General features: G+C 41.3%; 1 protein-coding gene across 1 annotated transcript; it reads right to left on the bottom strand.

The window, feature by feature from the left end:
- Positions 1–15,025: 15,025 nt before the first annotated feature.
- LOC306962162 (trace amine-associated receptor 13c) lies at positions 15,026–19,492 on the bottom strand. The gene is made up of 2 exons (XM_079555237.1): positions 19,195–19,492; positions 15,026–15,949 (listed from the first exon to the last, which is right to left on the bottom strand). The coding sequence occupies exons 1-2, from the start codon at positions 19,448–19,450 to the stop codon at positions 15,042–15,044; spliced, it is 1,164 nt and encodes a 387-aa protein (XP_079411363.1). The 5' UTR covers positions 19,451–19,492; the 3' UTR covers positions 15,026–15,041.
- Between the last annotated feature and the right edge of the window lie 1,222 nt (positions 19,493–20,714).

The raw sequence follows: 20,714 nt of genomic DNA, 5'->3' as shown, positions 1-20,714 counted from the left end.
CCTGTAGAGTTTAGGGAAAGACATATTTGCTCTGATGTCGGGTAATCAGCAGAAGTGCTTTGGTGGAGGTGGATACATTAGTTTTATGCCTTGTAATGTTATTGCCTCTGTAAAAGCAAGTAAAAGGTTCTTAGTGCTGATAAGGTGGAGAAATGTCATGTGAATCTACAGGACATGTTGTGCAGTGAAGATTCTGTATGCAAAGCACGTAAGCAAAACAATGCTAATGCTATAGGGACGTGACTTCAGGACAGAATGCTCCTCCTTAAGCTCTGGAGATGTTTATGTGCCCTTTCCTGCATGAAAACAACAAATCAAATGGGATTTTTTTAATGGATAAAACTTGCTATTGTTTAAACTTAGACATTTATACTTATTTTTCATATTTAAGTCTCCTCTTGAATATTAATGCTCCTAGACTTCTAGAAGACAATCTTGATGTCATAACAAATTGCAAATCATAATTCATTGCTTTTGAATGCTGATGAAAACAACAACAAAAAGAACTGATAGAACTAAATAGCCCATAGTTGCCAGAACATTTGTATGGCAAATTCATTCACCCATTCATTCACCGACTTTTGCAAGTTTTTGAACCTTGTTGAGTTATACTGTATTAATCTCTGTAGAGAAATCTCTCTAGAGAAATTAGTTCTCTGCATTTGAACCATCCTCAGTGTTGCATGGGGCGACCTGTAGGAGCAGTGAGCTGCCAGCGTGGGCCGGCGCTCGGGGACCCGTCTCCATAATGTGGAGCCAGGCTGGTGGTCAGAAACACCTAGCTGGAGGATTCACCTATTGTACATGTTTTTATACCCTACCACTAACCTACGCAGACACACGGGACCTTTGAGCTGTGAGGCACGAACACTAACCTCCGCGCCACCGTGTTGGGACAGATCACCAATAACAACTCCTCACTCATGCCTGGGTGTGCCTCACCTAGGAATAAGCACATGCAAATTAATGAAGGCTTTAAAAGTCTTCAAAGCACTCAGTTCCCAACTAAAAGCTATTCAAATGTTCTGGCAGTGAAAATCCTTGTATTTCATTATATTGATGTTTAGCTTTGAAATTACCCAGTTAAGAATGTTTTTTTTACCATAATGTATGTGTATGTATTTATGTACGTCTAAGTAGGTAACTTTTCATTAATCAGGGAGGCTCACTGACTCCAATGGGGCCAGTCTAAGAACAGAAACCAAAATATCAATACATCGGCAACTGCTATTGAAGCTAACCAATCCTAAATGTTATAAAACATTACAGTTTTCTGGGTCATTTGATGAATGGAGTAATAAATCAGGAAATGGTTGCTTGCAAACGTTTTTCTAATTACCACATGTTAAAAGGATTCTGTATAACTGTGTAGACCCTATGTAATTAGTGCGTTATTTATTTTTAAATCCTAATTGACTCACACGGCCTGCTTTGATTGAGCTTCAGAATCCGTCCATAGCTTAAAATTCAGTGCTGAAATTTCTGTATCTCTTTTTGTGTGACTACAAAAGGTTTGTAAAGGATTTACTGTCCGTTATCAAGCAGTTGACAGGCGGCAGCTGCTGAAGTCTTTAATTTTATTAGTTTTATTGATTTTATTCATTTGCACTGTTTTCCTGTATCTGCAATAAGTCGTCCCATGTGCATTGTGTCCCCGGGTAAGATATGTGGAAGTTTAATAGTCACAGAAACTCCTGGGGAGGAACAGATTGTGTCCAGAGCCAGATTTATTGACTGCAGCAACAACCAGAAGTTCACAAATTCAGAGGCGACATGCTGCTTTCAGAGCTCTTTCCAATATCTCTCATACACACACAAGTAATTCATATATACATACTAGCTACAGGCCGTGTATGTACACAAAACAATTCATAGGGATCATTCTTCAGCTTACATCTAATTGTACAAAGTTTGCAGTGTCCGGATCAAATTGACCATAGCATTCTTAAACAGAGCTGTGGGAACATGTATTGTTTAGGGGATGCTGATGGACAAGATTTCCCCCAAAATGATTTTCTTGTGCTTATTTCCTATTTATCCATATTACCTCCAATGTGCAAACTATCCACCAGGTTGTGCTGCAGCACCCTCAGCGCTTTGTGTTCCCACAGCTTTGTTCTTAAACATAACAAGGTTAAAAACAGAATAACTGAAATATCTCCAGACACTTGACCCGCCTTGCTTGTGAGAATGTGGTGTGTGGGTGAGCGCTTTCATCAGGGCAGCAGTGGGCAGCATAATAGTAGGTTTTTAGTGGAGTAAATATTCTTTTTTTAGTTTATGTGAGATGGACAGTACACATCAATGAACCTTTCTGTAAATGCGTCAGTTTTAGCTGCAGAACTAGCCTTTCACTATTGTCCCTGGGTAAGGATTATAGAGCCAAATATTATTATTATTTTTATTTTTATTTTTATTTTTATTAAATCACTTTTTTTTTTCAGCCTAACATTTTGTGACTGACTCATTGGATTCCAATATTTTACATGATGAGCATATTTGCAGTTTAACAGTTAAACCAGCAATTAAAATAGCCTTGTTACCCTTACTTCTGTTATTATTTTCAAGCAGCATGGCTCCTTTGCAGACTTTCGCACATCAACCTTAGACCTTTGCAGACGTCAGAGTCCTTGTGAACAGAAACACTTGTGGGTGACAATGGCCCACGTGTCTTGCTCTGATCACAGTGAATGTGTGATTGCACAACCCACTATCACAATATGAATAGCAGGTCAGTGCCAGACAAGACGGTGGAGGTATATGTTGAATGGATTACTCTTAATCCCAAGAATAAGGGGCATGGGGTGGTCTTGCCTGTGGTTGAGCTTATTCCTAATCCATGGCAGATCTGTACAATACATGACAGATTCATAAAGGAAAAGGAAAATGTGAGGAATGAATGTTTCGACAAGTGAAAAAAAGTGATCTCAATAATGGTGTTCTGTGGTTTATTTTATTGTACATGTGCCGGAGCTGGTCAACACTGGGTAGAAGTCAAACCACTCCTTTCTAGTCTTTCACGGCTCACTGCACCTACATGTAAAGGAGAACTGCATGGCACCTGCCGCCCACTAGAGCCAAAGAACAACCACAGCTTTACAGGAAATAGGCAGTTTACTTCATTACTTCATTTATGTGCCTTAGATTTTCTTAAAAGAAATGTAAATGTTCAAAACTAGAAAACCATTAGTCTCTGTCATAGTCTCACTTGCCCCATCTACTTCAACGTGTATGTGGCATTGGAACATTAGACAACCCATCCAGAAACCTAGGCTGGCACGGAGAGATCGTGCAAACTGCACACAGAAAGGCTCAGAAAGGATTTGAATAGCTAAACTATTTGAGCCTTGGTTGAATCGCAATAAAGTATATACTGTAGGCGTCACTTGTGCATTGAACATTCACAGAAGAGCCTTGATAAATTCAATGGCAAGCAGTGTGTCCTCGTAAGAAAAGCTGCCTCTAGCTTCAGGAGGTCACACATGTCATGAAGGCACTACATTTCACACTACCCTCCACTGATAATGATGAGTGAAGTGCATTTTATAGATTTATATTTATTTTTGCAAATATTCAGCCTTTCCCATTCTCAAGTCACAAGTCACATGGGGCTGCACAAGTTAAGTGACATTTGAAGCGGAAAAGCAAATAAACTAATGAAGCGTTGTTGATGATGATGATGATGATGATGATGATGATGATGATGATGATGATGATGATGATGATGATGATGATGATGATGATGATGATGTGAAGTACAAGAAGATGATGTCAGACTGAGACAGGGTCAGTACTTACAGCAGGAAAACCAAGACCTCCTCCAGTCTAACATCAGACACTCTTCCTCCCAGTCCTTTGAAGGTACTTGAGTACTCTCGTGGGACTCTCGTCATCATCATTTTCTCTTTATATTCATATTTTATGAGCCGTTACATAAGTGGCTTTAAAGTAGGTACAAGTCACAGGGTCCCTGTCCCAATATCGGCCTGTCACTGCACTATTTTTAAACACATCCTACAGTTGTTTTAGGTTTTACATAACTTCCTGCTCTTCTGATAAAGTGAGTAAACACCCACTCAACATCCACTGAAGCCATATGGGACTTCAGCTCCGATCAGTTCACAGCAGTGTGAAAAGTACACACAGAGAGGCAGTCATCACTTTCACCGGGGTATCCTGCGGTGTGTGTGTGTGTGTGTGTGTGTGCGTGTGTGTGTGTGTGTGTGTGTGTGTGTGTGTGTGTGTGTGTGTGTGTGTGTGTGTGTGTGTGTGTGTGTGTGTGTGCGTGTGTGCGTGTGTGTGTGTGTGTGCGTGCGTGCGTGCGTGTGTACAAAAACATTAAAGTGCATTATGACAGGTTCAGCCTTTACTCTACCATTGACACCTTGTACCATATTTTGTACAACGTAATGTGCTACCTAACAATCTGTAGTAACTTGTACCTATGTTGTATAGATACAATAATTGTTGCAATTGCTATTAGAGAATTTCCATAATTGTTGCTTTAACATACTATTCCATAAATGAGTCACATTCCCTTTCTTTCTTTCTTTCTTTCTTTCTTTCTTTCTTTCTTTCTTTCTTTCTTTCTTTCTTTCTTTCTTTCTTTCTTTCTTTCTTTCTTTCTTTCTTTCTTTCTTTCTTTTTCACTAATGTTTTGCACCAAGTAGCTCCATGTGTTTAATACCTCCTCATCTTTTGTTTGCCCTTCCAAATACCCCTAGGCCTCAATCAAGATCAAATCAGGTTTAAGCCAAGTCTAAGAAAAGACTTACATTTAACTAAATTGTCTTAATTGGGTGCAAACCTTGTCTAAACCAGCAATACACCTAGTAATTAATGTATTAACAAAGTATATATGAAATCCTCTCTCTGAAATAATTGTTCTCACCACATACGTACAATACTTGTGTAACTATTGACTTCGAACTCAGGGGTTCATATTGTATTAAAGCTGTGGCATGTTTATGTGTTTATGTGTTTATGCTAGGGTTCAACAGCTGCAATGTCAATACTCCCACTTCTGCAATGTTACAGCAGCTTCTAGAACCGTCGGGTGGGTGGTTTGCTCCAGCTTTGGCATTTTAACATGGCCAGAGAAATCAGACAACTGGAGTACTAAAATAATAATCAATGTCTCAGTAATCAATAAGATAATAACAATCATTTTTATTAAATCGCTTTTACCAGTGAGCTTCTAATCGCTGACCATGATCAAATAGTTTACAGAGGCTAAACTTGTTTTTTAAGCAAGAAACATGAGTAGTCAGAGCATTGCAGTAAATTGGGGCCTGGTGGCTGAAAGCCCTACCTTCAAGGGTACTTTTATGAACCCTAGGAACCACTACCACTCCCGTGTTTTGGGAGTGTATGTTTGTGTGAATATGGCACCAACAGGTCACCAATAGCAAGAAGCAGCACCATTTCAGGCTATGTAAGTTAGAATTAAAACTTTATAAAGTTTTAATTCTAACTTACAGTACAGTCAAGTGAAGATATTAGTGCGCGGATGTCGAACTCCTGGTATTATTACTCCTTACAATATAGTTCCTCTTTTTATCCGCATAGAAAATCCACATTGTTTAATTTTATGTAACTATACTTGGATTGTGTAACACTTCCTGTAACCATATTTAAATAGGGAAAACGTGGAAGAGCTTGGTAGCTTCAATCTTCACCTCGTTTGGAGCTATAGAGGAGAGGAGGAGAGGCTAAATGTTAATGCCGTCTGTGCTGTGTTTACGTGACTGAGGGCACACGTGAAGACCAGACAGGTACAAATGAACTCGTCTAAGAACATATCTCAGTATGTAAAAACGGTGGCCTATTCCTTTAAGATTCCTGCCCTCCCTCCCTTAAATCAGCTACACTTGTAATGCCAGATTTGGAGTTAAAGGGCCCTTGAGCACAGTATCTAACTGAGTGGCCAAGGACCCCAAGGACAGAGATCAAGCACAGCCTGTACCATCGATAAATATACTGTGCTGTGTTAATTTCTTTCACCTCAACAGAGCTCTTTACATTAGAAAAAGTAGAAACGAACACAAATTGTGTTTGTGTTCAAATAACGTCAGTGAAGTGTTTTGTCTTTGTTATTATAAGCATCACTATTTTTCTGAACACATGCAGTACAGTCCGGAAACACCTCTGTCTCACAAGTTTTACCTTCATTCACGAAGAAAAATAAATGGGCTTTTTTGACTATATTACGCTAGTCCTTCTATGTGCAGATTTGGATTGGACCACACTGGTGGATAGTATTTATACCGTAGCAGAAGCTCTAGTAGAAGGAACAGTGTCAGTGGGCAGGTCGTGAGGGGCACACAGGTAACATGGCGGAGGTCGGTGCAAGATTTGGGATGAATAATCGATGTGACATGTCTTTGAGGTGTGAGACGAACAGGGAGGACGGACAGCAGCACGGACTTCAAGATTTAAACCAGGCAACGTGAGAAAATGGCAGCTATGGATAGTTATGTTGTGTCCTATAGTGGATTTATTTAACAAAACAAGCAAAGGTCTTTCTAGGTTCTCTGGTGTCACCTATTACTAAAATATGTTCAAGAGGGATCAGGATGCTTCTTCAGAATCTTTTTGAGTCCTCATAAATGTTGGACAAACTCCGTTAAATAGGCTTGCTAAAATAAAGAAGGAAGTTCAGGGGGAAAAAAATATAGTTAGTAGATAACACAACCATTTGACTCATTGCGATATTTATTCTTCATAGTAAATGTCAGGCATGGCTACTTTTATATTTCAGCCTCTTGCAGCACACCTGAGCCAAAGGATGATTGGCACATAGTATATTTAACTGCGAGAAAACAAGAATGACGCAGGAAGCAAGGGCTCTTGACTTTTCAGCAGCTGGCACCCAATTAAAGTCACTGAGGAGCAAATTCGTGTGAAGAACGGCCCCCCTTTATAGAGGCGATATTAAAGATTGAGTCAAGTCAATTTCAGCAGCAGCACTCGAACTGTCGTAGGAGCTCTGAGTGGTGCAGATAATGTGATGAGTTTCCACTATCAGACCCCTCCATTTATAAAAATACAAAAGGAGGGAGCAATTATCACTCCACTTTGTTATAATTACATTCTCAATACATTAAAACTATTTGGGAAACTTTGCTGGAGTGTTCCTTAAGAAGTGCAATGATGATCTTAACAACAAAAGGTTTCAGTTGTCGGTAATTCACATTTTACTAATAAAATGTGAATTTTATTAGTAATAAATTCTGTATTAGTTTCATATGGAAAACTAAAAATGTAAAACACACTCTGTGTCCAAATATATACGCATTTGGACACAGATGGATTTACCAGCAGTGCACTAGCAGCTAATGGAGTTCTCCCACGGTTCTACTCTCTACTTAATATGTGACTACCTTTCAAAAACAACAATGGAAAGCTCCATGCACGACTGAGAGAGAGCTTATGTGACATAAACATACTCCACGCCTGATAATGTTAATGTATAAATGGTCCCGATCCATCTATAAACATGCACACTGATATGGGATAATGCATGAGGGCATCGGAGAGGCACATGGCGTATTTTCAAGACTCTTATAAATACATTTAAGCCTTTGAACTGTTTTTTTATTCAGCTATTAAGAGGCCTTTGGGAGTCACACATCACAATACAGGTAAACAAGTGGAAGCACAAAGGCCAAGGGGACTTTTGTTTGTTTGTTCGTTTGTGTCAATTTCAGGGCAAAGCAGGGAAGCCAGCATTAAAACACAACTAGAATGTGTCTACCAAGGAATAAACAAACACTATAGCAGCACTTTCCCTTCAAGGCCAAGCCACCGAGCTAAACCAGATACGGATTGAGCTCCTTGGCTCATATCTTGCACAACACTGACTTTCAGGATTGTAAACAACTTCACACACAAACCCCCTCCCTAACCACACCCCCGCCGTTCTGCGTCTGCCTCAACACGTTTCCTCAGCCTCAACCCCCGGTCAATGGCCGGTCATCCCAAGAAATACTTTCAACACATGACCTTGTGTTCTGTGTATTTCACTGTTAGATGTGTAGTGTTTTTTCTACAAATGACTGAGTTTGCAATATACTGAAAGAGGACACTCACTTCAAGTCTTTGCTTTTATTAGAAAGTGTTCCCCGTATTCCTGTAGTGGCTCGATGTTGACCCCATGCAGTTCTGGCCCACAGCTAAAATTCGGCTTTGCCCTTTCCTCCGCTGAGCCAAAAGCAGACACAGCCACAGGTGGTCCATGCACTTTATCACTTCTGACATGCAGACCCAGCCCTAGAGCTGAGGGACAATTAAAAATGTATCAGGACGATGAAACTAGAGGGTACGGCAGCATGGAACTCGGACAGAATACGCCATGACCCATTGTCCACAGAGATTCATGGCTATAGGCATCCTCTGTTTAGCTGGTTGCTAAAAGAGAAAATAATTCCTCCTCTACCAAACTGAAATAGGTCAGAGTGGACTATATTATAAAAAAATATATAGTTTGTCGTGCCCTTTAAATATGTTTCTAAAAACAACTTCAGAACATTATTTTAGGAATTACATGGGAATGTTTTTATAGCAGCTTTTTTACTTTTACCCTTATAGTAGATGATCTATAGGACTCGAGGACTAGAGTATTTTTTTTGTCTGAGTTCTTTATAGAGTTTTTGGCTTTTAGTAATATGGTTCTTTAGATTAAAAAATAAATGAACCTAAGCCTTAACAACATATGCAGTCCTCCCTCTCAAGTATACAATAATAAACATGCTGCTCCCTGTTGTTAAGTGATTTAAAGAAAACTACCCTAAGCTTCAGAGACACTCCAGCTCAAATTTCCCTTCCAATCCACTCATTATTCACTTCAACACCTTCCTCATTTTCACATTGTCAACATCATGCACTTTTAGCAGCCTTTGTTGTTAAAGACGCTCTACATTTGCTTTGGTTGTTGTGCACCTTATATTAAAATACAGTAGATCCTCAGGGATGTGATCACATTTAAATCGTTCTGACTAGCAAATACTCATCAGGAATTGTTTTTCTTATTTGCAAATCAGTCTTCAGTGACGTTGTGGTTGACTTAACTCAACAGCGCACCCACTGATCAGATACAGTAGTCTTCAAAACAACATATTACCAAGATCTAAAGAAAAAATATTTGAAACTTACTGTCGAAATGTCAATTTGAATACCACATCTACAAATGTTCCTTTTTGTTTACTGGAAATGAGGGCTGCATGGTAAGCACTCGTGCTTCACAGCAATAAGGTCCGAGGTTCTCCCCATGTCTGCGTATACTGTAGGTGTCCTCCTTGTTTCCCCTACCACTAGAAACATGTACAATAGTTCAGGATGAATGAGAATGTGTTTGAGTCGGGGACAACGGATGGAAATTAGGTCACGTCCCTTGCGTCTCTCACAATAATCGTTGCATTTCCTTAAATCCAAACAGAAAACCATCTGATGTAAAATCTAACCGACTTTCTGTAGGCAGTCTGTGAAGGATAAACTCTTTGTTATTCTCACCCATTATGTACTGCTGAGTGATGGTCACCCTAACAAAAAAAAGTTGCCTCAGTCTAAAAGTGCTGCGTTCCATTTGTCCTGGGAGGTCAGAACTCAGAGCGAGGAAAAGAACGGTTAAAGAAATAAGAATCAGCTTCGATGGTAAAAATCCAACATAGTATGGCTCAACAACTTGTTTTATAAACCTGAACAGTGTGTTTACAACCTCTCTTACTGATTTGTAATATTACAAATCAGTAAGAGAGCGTAGTTGGCATTTTATAACCACAGCGTCTCAACTCTGAGCTGAGGGACAGAGCAAAGGAGACCAACTATCCACAAATATTTGAGTCGGTTGTTTTTATTTACTGCAAACACTGTGCGCCGCCATGTTGTTTGCCCCAACTCGGGGCTTGTGAGGATCGTCCGACTTTTCCCGTTGAAATTTCCCATGTGGAGGTCAGAAATTCCAACTTCCAAGTTCAAATGGAACTCACCAAAGGTCCATAGATATGAGATACAAGAGATGATATCAATGATTTGCCATTCAGCCCCTTTCATGGTAGTGAGCCCATGTTGTCTGTTAAATTAAAATGGCTGCTCAATCTCCTCCTACAAAGCCTGTTTCTTAAGAGGGCAAAAAGACGGTAAGCCCTGCCCTCACGGGGGCGATTGGATCGGCTCTGAGCCTCCACAGAGCTCCAGAATCACTCAAAGATTTAGGCTTAAATTTTTTATTTATGATGTACAAAAACCAGTGTGGTTAAAAATATGACACCCGTCCAGCGTTCTCACATGGGTCATAGCATTTGTTTTAGAAAGAAAGATACATTTTGGAGACCCTGGCCACCAGGGGGTGGTATTACAGCAATGAAAGCTCCTCGCCATGAGGACCAAAGGGAAGCATTTTCCACCAAGATCTTGTATTGATGATGGGAGAGTGTGACCACTGCGCAAAACGTTCTCCAGCACATCCCAGAAATTGTCAATGGAGTTCAGATCTGGACTCTGTGGCAAATCCATGTGTGAAAATGATGTCTCATGCTCCTTGAGAGGTTACTCTTTCATAAACCTGTGGAAGGAATAACCTGGTCATTTAGGATGTTCAGGTCAGTTAGTTAGTAGATCTCCTTAGGTAGTTGAGTCCAGATGGAGACCTTTTTTGGCTGGACAGTGTTTATTCTAATCAAGTAAACTATTTATCAAACAAGTATGACACAAAGTAGTTCAAGCCAACCTTGTGCATCTTCAATAGCAACACATTTACAAATGCTGATGCTTCTGGATCCCACTCGAAGCAATACAAGTTTAGACACATATCTGCGATGGGACACATTTAAACCCACCCTCATTTCCTTGTTGCAAAAGCTAGTGTCATACTCGCTCATGATGAATGAAGCTCGGGCTGCGGTGGAAGTTAAAACAAACAAAGCGTATGGGTGTATTCAAAGTAACCGGAGAACACTGTCGCCACTCAGCCCAGACTGTTTTGTTTTTCCCGTGGGGTGACACGATAAGAACAAGAACAAAGGGGCAAATAAAATATATACACGTTTTTGAAATATGTTTTTTTGTATATGGTGTTTTATATGGTGTTTTTTTTTTTTTTACTGCTTTTATACATTCCCCTGGCGCCCCAACACCCATTCTGTGTGCGTGGAAACTAACTGATCTTGGGAGTGGGAGTCGACCAACTGATTTCAATGCTTTCTTAATATGCACAATTAACACAGTACCAGTAGCTTTCTTACTGATGCAAGCTTATATCATCACTGTCATATCTTAACTTGTTCTGTCTCGTTTGGTGTGAAATCTTTCCTCCTTTGTCATTAAAGGCTAAGGTAATCAAGCCCTTTGTTACCGTTATGTAAGAAAAAAAGAGGTCATTATGTTTTAGTGTAGCCGCAAACCCCTACGGACTGAACGAGGGGCTGAGAAGGTGCTTCTGAAGTGGTTTCTCGTCAACTTGTGTAACCGTTGTAACGTTTTAATATTGCAACAGAGCTGAGTGCATCATGTCATTAAAATGGGAAACTAACTTACTATGAGCTCATCTGCAGTGACATTTTATAAATTCTGCTCATGGATGTGTAGAAAATGACACTATAACATAGCACATCACTGATATCACTTCCCTCTTTTTTCTACCTGCTTCGACTATAGGCCTCTTGAGGACTTGGTGGGATACTGAAAAATGATCATAGGCTGAATTTCTTATCTGCTCATAGCTGCTTTAATTCATTTTCATATATATTATTTTATTTTTCACCTGTAAAGGTACTAAACCAACAACCATCCATACTGTCTTTAATTACTTTGGGAAAATCATAGTTACTTCTTTGTGCAGTGTTTGAATGCAGCTCTCCTTAAACCATATACATGCGTGCATAACTTGAGTTATACAGTATCTCTCTCTCAGTATAGTGACGTTCTGCTGCAGCTTCAACATGAACAGAGCGTATAGTAGTTGACAGTTGATTCCCTGCAGCTTGTCATCAACTGCTTCCTGCCTCTGACAGTTTAGATAGACCTATAGGCAATAGGGAAGTGACACCCTGCAACGTGGAACCAGTGGTGCAGCAGTAAGCGCTCATGCCTCACAGCTCGAAGGTCCCGGGTTCGGTTCCCACCTGAATGGGGCCTTTCTGTGTGGAGTTTGCATGTTCTCCCCATGTCTGTGAAGGTTTGTGGTAAAAACATGTGCAATAGGTTAATCCTCCAGCCAGGTGTTTCTGACCACCAGGCTCCACATCAGCACATTACTGTGTTTTTTGTCCTTTTTTACTTGATTGAAGATTTTCTCTTTGTGCAATGCAGCTCATATCAACCAGAGAAGCATATGCTGAATCAGCATTGCAGCCTTTTTTATTTGTCAGCACCCTGATGGATTGTTAAATCATCAAAATAATAAAATTACAGAAAATTGTCTCATTAACTTAATCTGTACAGTTTTTTTTTTTTTTTTTTTTTTTCGTTTTTGCTTTATGTTGCACAATACAGAGTTCAAGCAATAACAATAATAAAAAGTCACAACAAAATGACAGTTTTACAAATCCCTGAAAGAGACTCCACACAGTTTAAGGTTATGAAGTTAAACTTATTCTCTTTTTCTACCATTCCTTTGGTGCCCTATTACCCTTGCAATTTCCCTTATTAATAAATAGAATAATTACATTACATAATAAATAAATAAATAAACAAACAAATAAATGAATACCTCTTTAGAGGGGCCAGACGCAAGTTGGCCATTTTATACTCACTACTGCCACCTCCGGCCATAGGTGTAACTGCACCTTCTATATTAAGCTCGTTCATGACGGCACTTCGGACCCGAAGTAACAACTTGTTGAGTGACAGTGCAGGATTTTAGAGGCAGTTGTGGCGAATAGGTCTGGGCTCATTCTACACCTTAGGTCGGGGTTGCCAACATGGTGCCTGTGGGCACCCAGGTGCCCTTTGGGGCATGCCCAGTAGCTGATGAGACTTTTTCTAAGGTGTAAAACACTTATTTTCTTGAATCTGATGCTTAAAAATACACTTATTTCGATCTTGTGTCTCACTATGACTTTAAAATTAAGCTATTTTGATATAATACGGGGTCAATATCCTATAAGTAAACAGTGTACGCTTAAGTCTTTAGGTAGCTTTTTTAACTGGTAGCTCTCGAACAACTTAATGTTCTTGAAGTAGCCCTCGGCTGAAAAAAGGTTGGTGACCCCTGCCTTAGGTCACTGCTGGAACATGTAGGGGAAAATACATAACTTAAATGATTTTAAACCCTGTATAGTCCCTTCACAGATGTCAATTGAGAAAATATAAACTGGTAACATGGTACCTACTTACTAAACAAAACGACACGGAGCAGTTGTACAGTACAAAATCAATGTACTCACCGCTTACACCTGAGTGGTCCTTGAAGTCTGAAATGATTTTGAGAGTGAAAATTTAAAAAAGAGAGAAAAATCTTTTGCTGGGTCGTGTGGCACAATGAAATTTGTTTCACAAAGCTGCTGATGTCAATCTGAACTGACAGAGGAAACTTAAGGCTATTAGACCAAAAAAAAAAAAAATGAAACAGGATGCACAAAAGGATGCACCTTCATGCCTTCATATTTACATCCATTACCTACGATTTTAAAATCCCAAAATCATTAACAATTCATCAGTTAAAACTCAGAAAAGAGAAAGCAAAATTGTAGCTGAAAAAACAACCTCCCCCTTCATGCATTGGCTTAATAGCACCTGTTGTCCTCTGCTTTTGTTTAGAAGAAACAACCGGTTATAACATCTGTCACTGACGTTCCCAAAGAAAAAGGGTATTTCTAATGGGACATGGCGTGTTTGGTTGGTGAGGATTTGAGACGGTGAGATGAAGTTATCACATCTGGGTGACATTTTACAGAAAGGTCAGATTTTATCAACACTTCTGTCAGTTTTCTGTGCTTGGTGATCACATGAACACGACTGTAGCTGTCGCTCAGAGGTTGGACTTTAAAACAGCTCATCTTGTGTACAAGTCTCTTCAAGATCTATCGCCACAGTGTATCTCACTGAGCCATATGAACCCTCTCGGAATCTGAGAACGTCTCTTGCTGATGCTGGATTTGGAGTTTTCCACTGATGCTAGACAGGCCTCAACTTTGACAATGTTCAAATCCAGGCTGAAAACAGTTCTTTTTAGCTATGCATATGAGGCTGAAATGTGTGTTCTCGAACCTCTTTTAAAGAAACCTATTTAGGATATTTTTATTATGTTTTATTGATCGATCTTGCCATCCTTCTTGCCTTGTATTCAAATTGTGTGCTACAAATAAACTTGCATTGTCTTAGCATCAAGAGTATCAGACTCAAGGTCATTGTTGAGTTGCGCATGTGCAAACACAGAAGAGAGACTGGAAGTTTGGACAAAAACATGACAGACATATGCTGTTTTAGTCCTATTGGCGTTTAAAGGCCTTCCCAGTTCTATTGTATTACTTTGAAGGCTTGACTCACACCCAGAGCACATGGATACTTAATATGCAAACTCGATTGGTAATACTGACACAGTCACAGTGACCTTCAAGCAAACCAACAAACAGGCCTTCGCTTTTTCTTCTTTGCTTTGTGGGAATGTTCCTCAGGCTTGAGATACGTTTTTTAATTCTACTTGTATAAAAGACAAGTACAACCATTCTGGCACATTTGATTTTTATGTCCCAACATCCGGTCTCTCTCCCTTGTTTCTCACTCCAGCGCAACTCGCCTCAACATTGACCTTGTTTGTATTTTTGCCTGTGCTTGAACTCACTTGAACTCTCACCTCACCAACAAGAAGAACCTGCCCAGGATTGTCCCAACCGCGCCACTCGTTTGCCTCTGTTGCTATGCTGTTGCTATGCTGAAGATGTCATCTGTCATCTATGAGCGTATCTCTTAGCTGTGGTCATTTATGTCATGTCATGCACAGATATACGAAACTCAAACTGTTATGGCCAAAGGCAGAAAGGAAAGCTTAGTTCATTCATCATTCAACACACATCATTCAGACCATATCTATACTATACCCATTTTTAGGCTTGTGATTGTGATTTCTCTCCATGCGGTGGGAACTGCTCTCTCTGAAACAACAAGGTCACGCCCTTCCTGAAGCGGTGGTCTCTCACGCTGTAGATGATGACATTACAGCAGCTGTTTGAAGTCAGTATCCAAAAGGCGAAAAACGAAAAGTTGCACCATGTGTTTCCCACGACGTTTCCCAACACAAACACGGCAATTGGCGAAAAGGACGCGGTAAAAGCGAAAGTCAAGATACCGATCGTTTTCGCCGCTTTGATGTCAGAAAAAGAGGGTCTGTGGGAGCAGCCGCTGTTGCTTTGCCCAGACCCCTCACTCACGCTGCCCTCTGAAAGAAGTTTGCGCTTTTTTGTGTATTTTCGGATGCTTGTAAAAGACACAAGATTGACCGCTAATGTGCCACCAAGGAGCGTAAAGTCAAATGCGGGAAATAGAAGTAAAATACTGGCATCCGGAGGCAACTGGCCCCCAACTAGGAGCGGGGTGTAGATGCACATTCGGCTGCATTCGTTGTACTCCAATGTGAAGTTCCTGCTGAACATTAGCGGAGCCAATGCCAGCGTAAAACTGGCAGTCCACGAAAGCAAGATGAGCAACAGTGTCCGTCTCCTCGTCACCAAAGCGTCCTTATGGAGAGGCCTCAAGATGGCGATGCTACGCTCCACGGTCATGAGGAAAATGGTGCTGATTGATACAAATGTGCATCCCGCAAAGACTGGACCAATCAGCATGCAGGGCTGCCAGGGACTGACCAGACCACCTGTTGCAGTGGACAGGGCCGGGGAGCTGGAACTGCCCTGGTACCAGTTCGGGGAGACGCCAGTGATCATCAGGGAGACTTCGGTGTAGACGGAGAACGGGACGACCAGGACACCCACCATCATGTCTGCTATGGCCAGAGACACTGCAAAGAGAAACCAAGGACATTGAGGTGAGTTTAAAAAAAAAAAAAAAGTGACAAGAGTGTGATGGGAAAAAAAACTTTAAAAAAGGAAAAAAGACTTGTTCGGATCAGTTTTGTAGATCTTAGCTTTCAAATGAGGCGTGACACTGGCCTGTAATCGGTTGTAAGCTCCAGTCGAGAAACTTTTAGACTTGGGTAAAGCCAAACTGGCGAAAAGGTGGGGTTAAGAGCCTACAATTTTGTGCTTCCCCTTTCATCTAATCTACGCCGTAAAACTGTGATTGGGTTTGTCTCTCCTCGAACTTACTCAGAGGGAAACATCACCAGCTTATTTCCATGGAGATGTTGCTGCTTTTCTTGTAGTCAAACATGAAGTTTGAATACTGTACATTAGGTCCTCTTCCTAAATGATAGCCCTTGATAGCATTGTTGATGTTAAACTGAGAGCACATTTGACATAACTGCGTTTCCATCACTGGACTAAAATGCGCATTTCGAAGTTGCGCATAATTTACGAGTGATGGAAACACCAAATTTCGCATTTAAACTCTTAATTCGCATAAAAAGTTTATCCGCTCGCTTGAGGTGGTTTTTGATTTGTGCGCATAACTGTTGATGCGTATTTTGCGAGATGGAAACGCAGTTTGTCGAATAAATGTCATGAAGCGAATAAACAGACGCTGGTGCTAGCGTCGTTTCCATGGTAACATGGCTGCTTATGCTGGGTTTAACGCGCCTCAATGGGATTCTTAACAAAACGCATCAGTTCGTGACATGACACGATTCACCCTCTGTTCGTGGAGTTCGCAGCGGAGCGTGTCCTTTCGTGATGAGGAGTGGCGCTTCGTAATTCAGCGTGAGGGCATTCGTAGAGCATTCGTACAGCATTCGTTGAGCAGAATCACTGTTTTCACGCACAAAATTGATGGAAACACAAGCTACGCCGAAAAGTACTTTTTCGGACCTGCAGCAGCAAAAGGAAAGTCACACACACTCGGCCAGTCCGCGCTCCAGGCCCGGGACAGCACCTGCCGCCACCGCTCCTCAGGTGCCGGCTTTTCCTCCTGCTGCGGTCGTTCCTCCTGATGTTTGGGAGCCAGTTCCTGCCACCCCTATTGCCCCCCCGCTGGAGAACCCCACTGTTGTATATTTGTCACGATTTTCCCCGCGTTTGTGGGGAAAAAGGGACAGTAAGAAGTGCGCCTTTCCCGCGGTCCCTGAATGCATCTCCCACGCTGCCTCCACTGACCAAAACAACAGCGCGTGGTTGCAGCAGCTACACCATGGAGAAGTTAAGGCTTATTTACAACCTTAGACACGTAAAGCAAGCGGCGGTGGGCGCGGGGCAGGTGAAGACAGGCCTGTGTTTGTGGATTACAAAGTTTTTCCAACTGGAGCTGAGGACTGACCAGACGAGTGAGAAACATGGATAAAGAGGTTTAAGAGCAGCAAGTTCTCCGACGGATCCCCAGAAGATCGAGTGCACAGTGAGTGTAGTGTTTTTATGCTTATTCTGTGGAGTAAAGTCAGCCCAAGTCGTGGAGCTATTGAGCCCAACGAGTCAGGGCGAGACGTCTCTGCTCCGCCTCCACCCCGGTGTGCGCGGCAGCGATCTTGTCCACATTCGCCCAATTCTTGACAGATTTTTGACAGAACGCGACAATTCCCAATAACACGCAGCAGAACGTAACAGTGCGGGACGCATATTCGTGACCGTGCGCAATAATTCGTGCCATTAGGCTAATCGTAACACGCAGTAACAGGTCGCAACAGTTCGTGGCGGCGCGTGAAACCTCTACCCCCAAATCACTCACATTCGTGATCCTCGGCCACGAATGTGGATTCGTGGCATTCGTGACTTGTCGCCGTTATGTGTAAACCCAGCATAAGAAGGACAGGTTTGTGTGGACAGAGGATGAGATTGTGGCCCGGTCTCCATCTTTGGCTCTGGTTTGCCATAGTTACAACAGTGCCGTTATTCGCTAGAACAGCTTGATGGAAACACGTAAAATTCGCATCTGTTATACGCTTTGCTTTAGCGCATTTTGAATACATGTTTGTTTAAAGGGACAATACAGAGTTTAAAAATGTTAAGATTAAGTATTTTCCTTCCCCTACATGTTCCAGCAATGTCCTAATGTGTAGAATGAGCTCAGACCTGTTCACCACAACTGCCTCTAAAATCCTGCTCTGTCACTCAAAAAGGTGTTACTTTGGTCCGAAGTGCCGTCATGCACGAGCTTAATATAGAAGCTGCAGTTACGCATAAGACCTGAGGTGGCAGTAGTGAGTATAAAAATGACCAACTTGCATCTAGTCCCTTTAAGCTTCGCGTTTTAGGCTGCTGAGAGTCTTATTCACCTTATTCCGGAGGCTCGCGTGAGCGCCGCCATTAATTGTGCCCGCCCCTTTTCTCCTATCTGTTAACATGGGACTGGAGAAGTCCACATAAAATCAGTTACTACACGAAAACAAAGCCGTTTTTCGGCCGCGCTGAGAAATGGTGCAGAGTTGACATGTTGGTGCAAATGAAAATTGGACATTTTACACAAATCAATCTACTAAACATCAGATTTGAGCGGAGAATATTTTCCCTCGAAGTGGTGGAATAAGGTCAATAATGCAACCGAGTATTACCTTGAATGTTCTTCAGTATGGCTTAGTAGTGATGTTAATTACTTTGTATGGTTGTTAATTATGACATAACTGTATTGGAATTGAAATAAAAACCTTTTCACCTCAGTAATGAGGCCTCATGGGAACTGAGAGCATAGCTTTTGATCAATTATTCAATAACTAATAGTATTGAATAATATATTAGATAACTACACATTTACAATCACTGAAACACTAGTTTGCTCAAACAAGCTTTGTATAGTTCTGCCACTCTCTAATGGGGAGAGAATTTGGTGTGGTCTGTAATGTGAAATGAAATACCAAGGCCGTCAGATTAACTTAGTTACAGAAGGTCAAGACATAGACAGTAAACACATAGCAATTAGCATTTTTATGTTCATTTGAATTTGAATCACAATAAACAATGACTAAGTAATCATTGTAGCTTTTGGACCCAACGTCCAGCGTCTCACAACGATATGTTCTCGTTATCAAGCCTTTTCTCAGTTTTGATGATTAAAGCATCATTATTTTTGAGTTCCAAAAAACACTACAAAAGCAGTCATTGGACTTGCAACCCACTTATGAGTCTCAATAGTGCATTTAGGACCTTCAATATCACTGTTTACCTTTGAGGTATCCTTGCGGAGTCCGGGACTGCCTTGTTTGCACAAACACCGTTAGCGTGACCACATTTCCCAGCACAATTGCAAAGGCCAGGCTCACCATGAAGACCACAACCAGGGTGCGGTTCAGGACACCACAGCAACAGAGTGTGCAAAGAGGGGCTGTCCCGAGAGTGCTGGAGGCAGTAAAGTTAAAGGCGGGGTCAGTGGTGAGGGGCACCACCGGGACAGTGCTGGTGTTTAAGAATAAAGTGGTCATGGCCAATCGGAGGGTGCTTCTGCCGTCAGTACAGATGCCTCTTAGGAAACCATGTCCTGGACCTGGATTTATTCTGCAGAAACACAGCAAAGAGAGGAGATTATGTAACAAGCACACGTTTGGTATAGTACACGATTAGAGTTTACAAATATAACTTGTTTTTTGTTTTTCTTAAAGTTGTATGTGAAGTTTGTTAGTAAAGTGATAAAGTTAGATAAACAACCTATGATCACGAGCACAGCTTAACACCAGCCAAACATTGATGGGTTTCTGTTTTGTGACTCTTTTACCCAGAGCTGCCACTTTGGTCGATTCAATTTAATATGTAATGAAAAGCTCTGCTAAAAATGCAAGTATAAAGTTACATGTCATTGAGTTTATCACTTAGAATCTCAGTTATTATCTTTAACACATGGAAACACACTCTTTAGTATCAGTAAAATAAATACAGTACATTCAGACAACTTTCTTCATGCAATTGTGTGGAAACGGTTGGTATCTTGTGCATGGGTTGATCCAAACCTTCCTAGAACATATGAAGTGATCACCCACCACTTGATTATTATATCGGCTGGTGAACATGGGCCTGTAGATACTCTCTGTCACTGCATCCAACAGATCAGTTTGTGGATGCAAAACAACTTTCTCCAGCTAGATGCAGACAAAACTGAGATCATTGTTTTTGGCCACAGGCACAAAGACAAAGTGTTGTCAGTCACCTTGAGTCTCTCTCTCTAAAACCAAAAAATCAGGTTAGAAATCTAGGAGTGATCATGGACTCAGACCTGAACTTAAACAGCCACATCAAAGCAATAACATCAGCAGCTTTTTACCATCTGAAAAACATTGCTAAGATCAGAGGAATAGTGTCAAAACCAGACTTAGAGAGACTTATCCATGCATTTGTCTCCAGCAGGTTAGACGACTGTAACGGCTGCTCACTGGCCTCTCTAAACGAGCTATCAGAGCTACAGTACATCCAGAACGCTGCTGCTCGAGTCCTGACAAGAACCAGGAAATACGACCATATTAGTCCAGTGCTCCGGTCTCTGCACTGGCTTCCTGTCACTCAGAGAATAGACTTTAAAACAGCTCTGCTTGTGTACAAGTCTTTTCATGGTTTAGCTCCAAAGTACATCTCTGACATGTTAGAGCCGTATGAACCATCTCGGGCCCTGAGAACCTCAGGGAGGGGCCTCCTGGTGGTTCCCAGAGTCAATAATAAACACAGCGAGGCTGCGTTTCAGTTTCATGCAGCTTAAAT

This window comes from Gobius niger (genome assembly GCF_951799975.1).
Source record: "Gobius niger genome assembly, chromosome: 4".
Taxonomy (NCBI): Eukaryota; Metazoa; Chordata; class Actinopteri; order Gobiiformes; family Gobiidae; genus Gobius; species Gobius niger.
The sequence above is the reverse complement of the archived record's forward strand: the minus strand, read 5'-3'. Positions and strand labels throughout refer to the sequence as shown.

What these genes read in the sequence shown, in the direction of transcription:
- LOC306962162 (XM_079555237.1), bottom strand. Translation starts at nt 19,450, where the DNA reads ATGACCACTTTATTCTTAAACACCAGCACTGTCCCGGTGGTGCCCCTC. An exon ending in TCCGCAAGGATACCTCAAAG is followed by an intron (nt 15,950 to 19,194) that starts GTAAACAGTGAT and finishes TTCTCTTTGCAG; the next exon opens with TGTCTCTGGCCATAGCAGAC.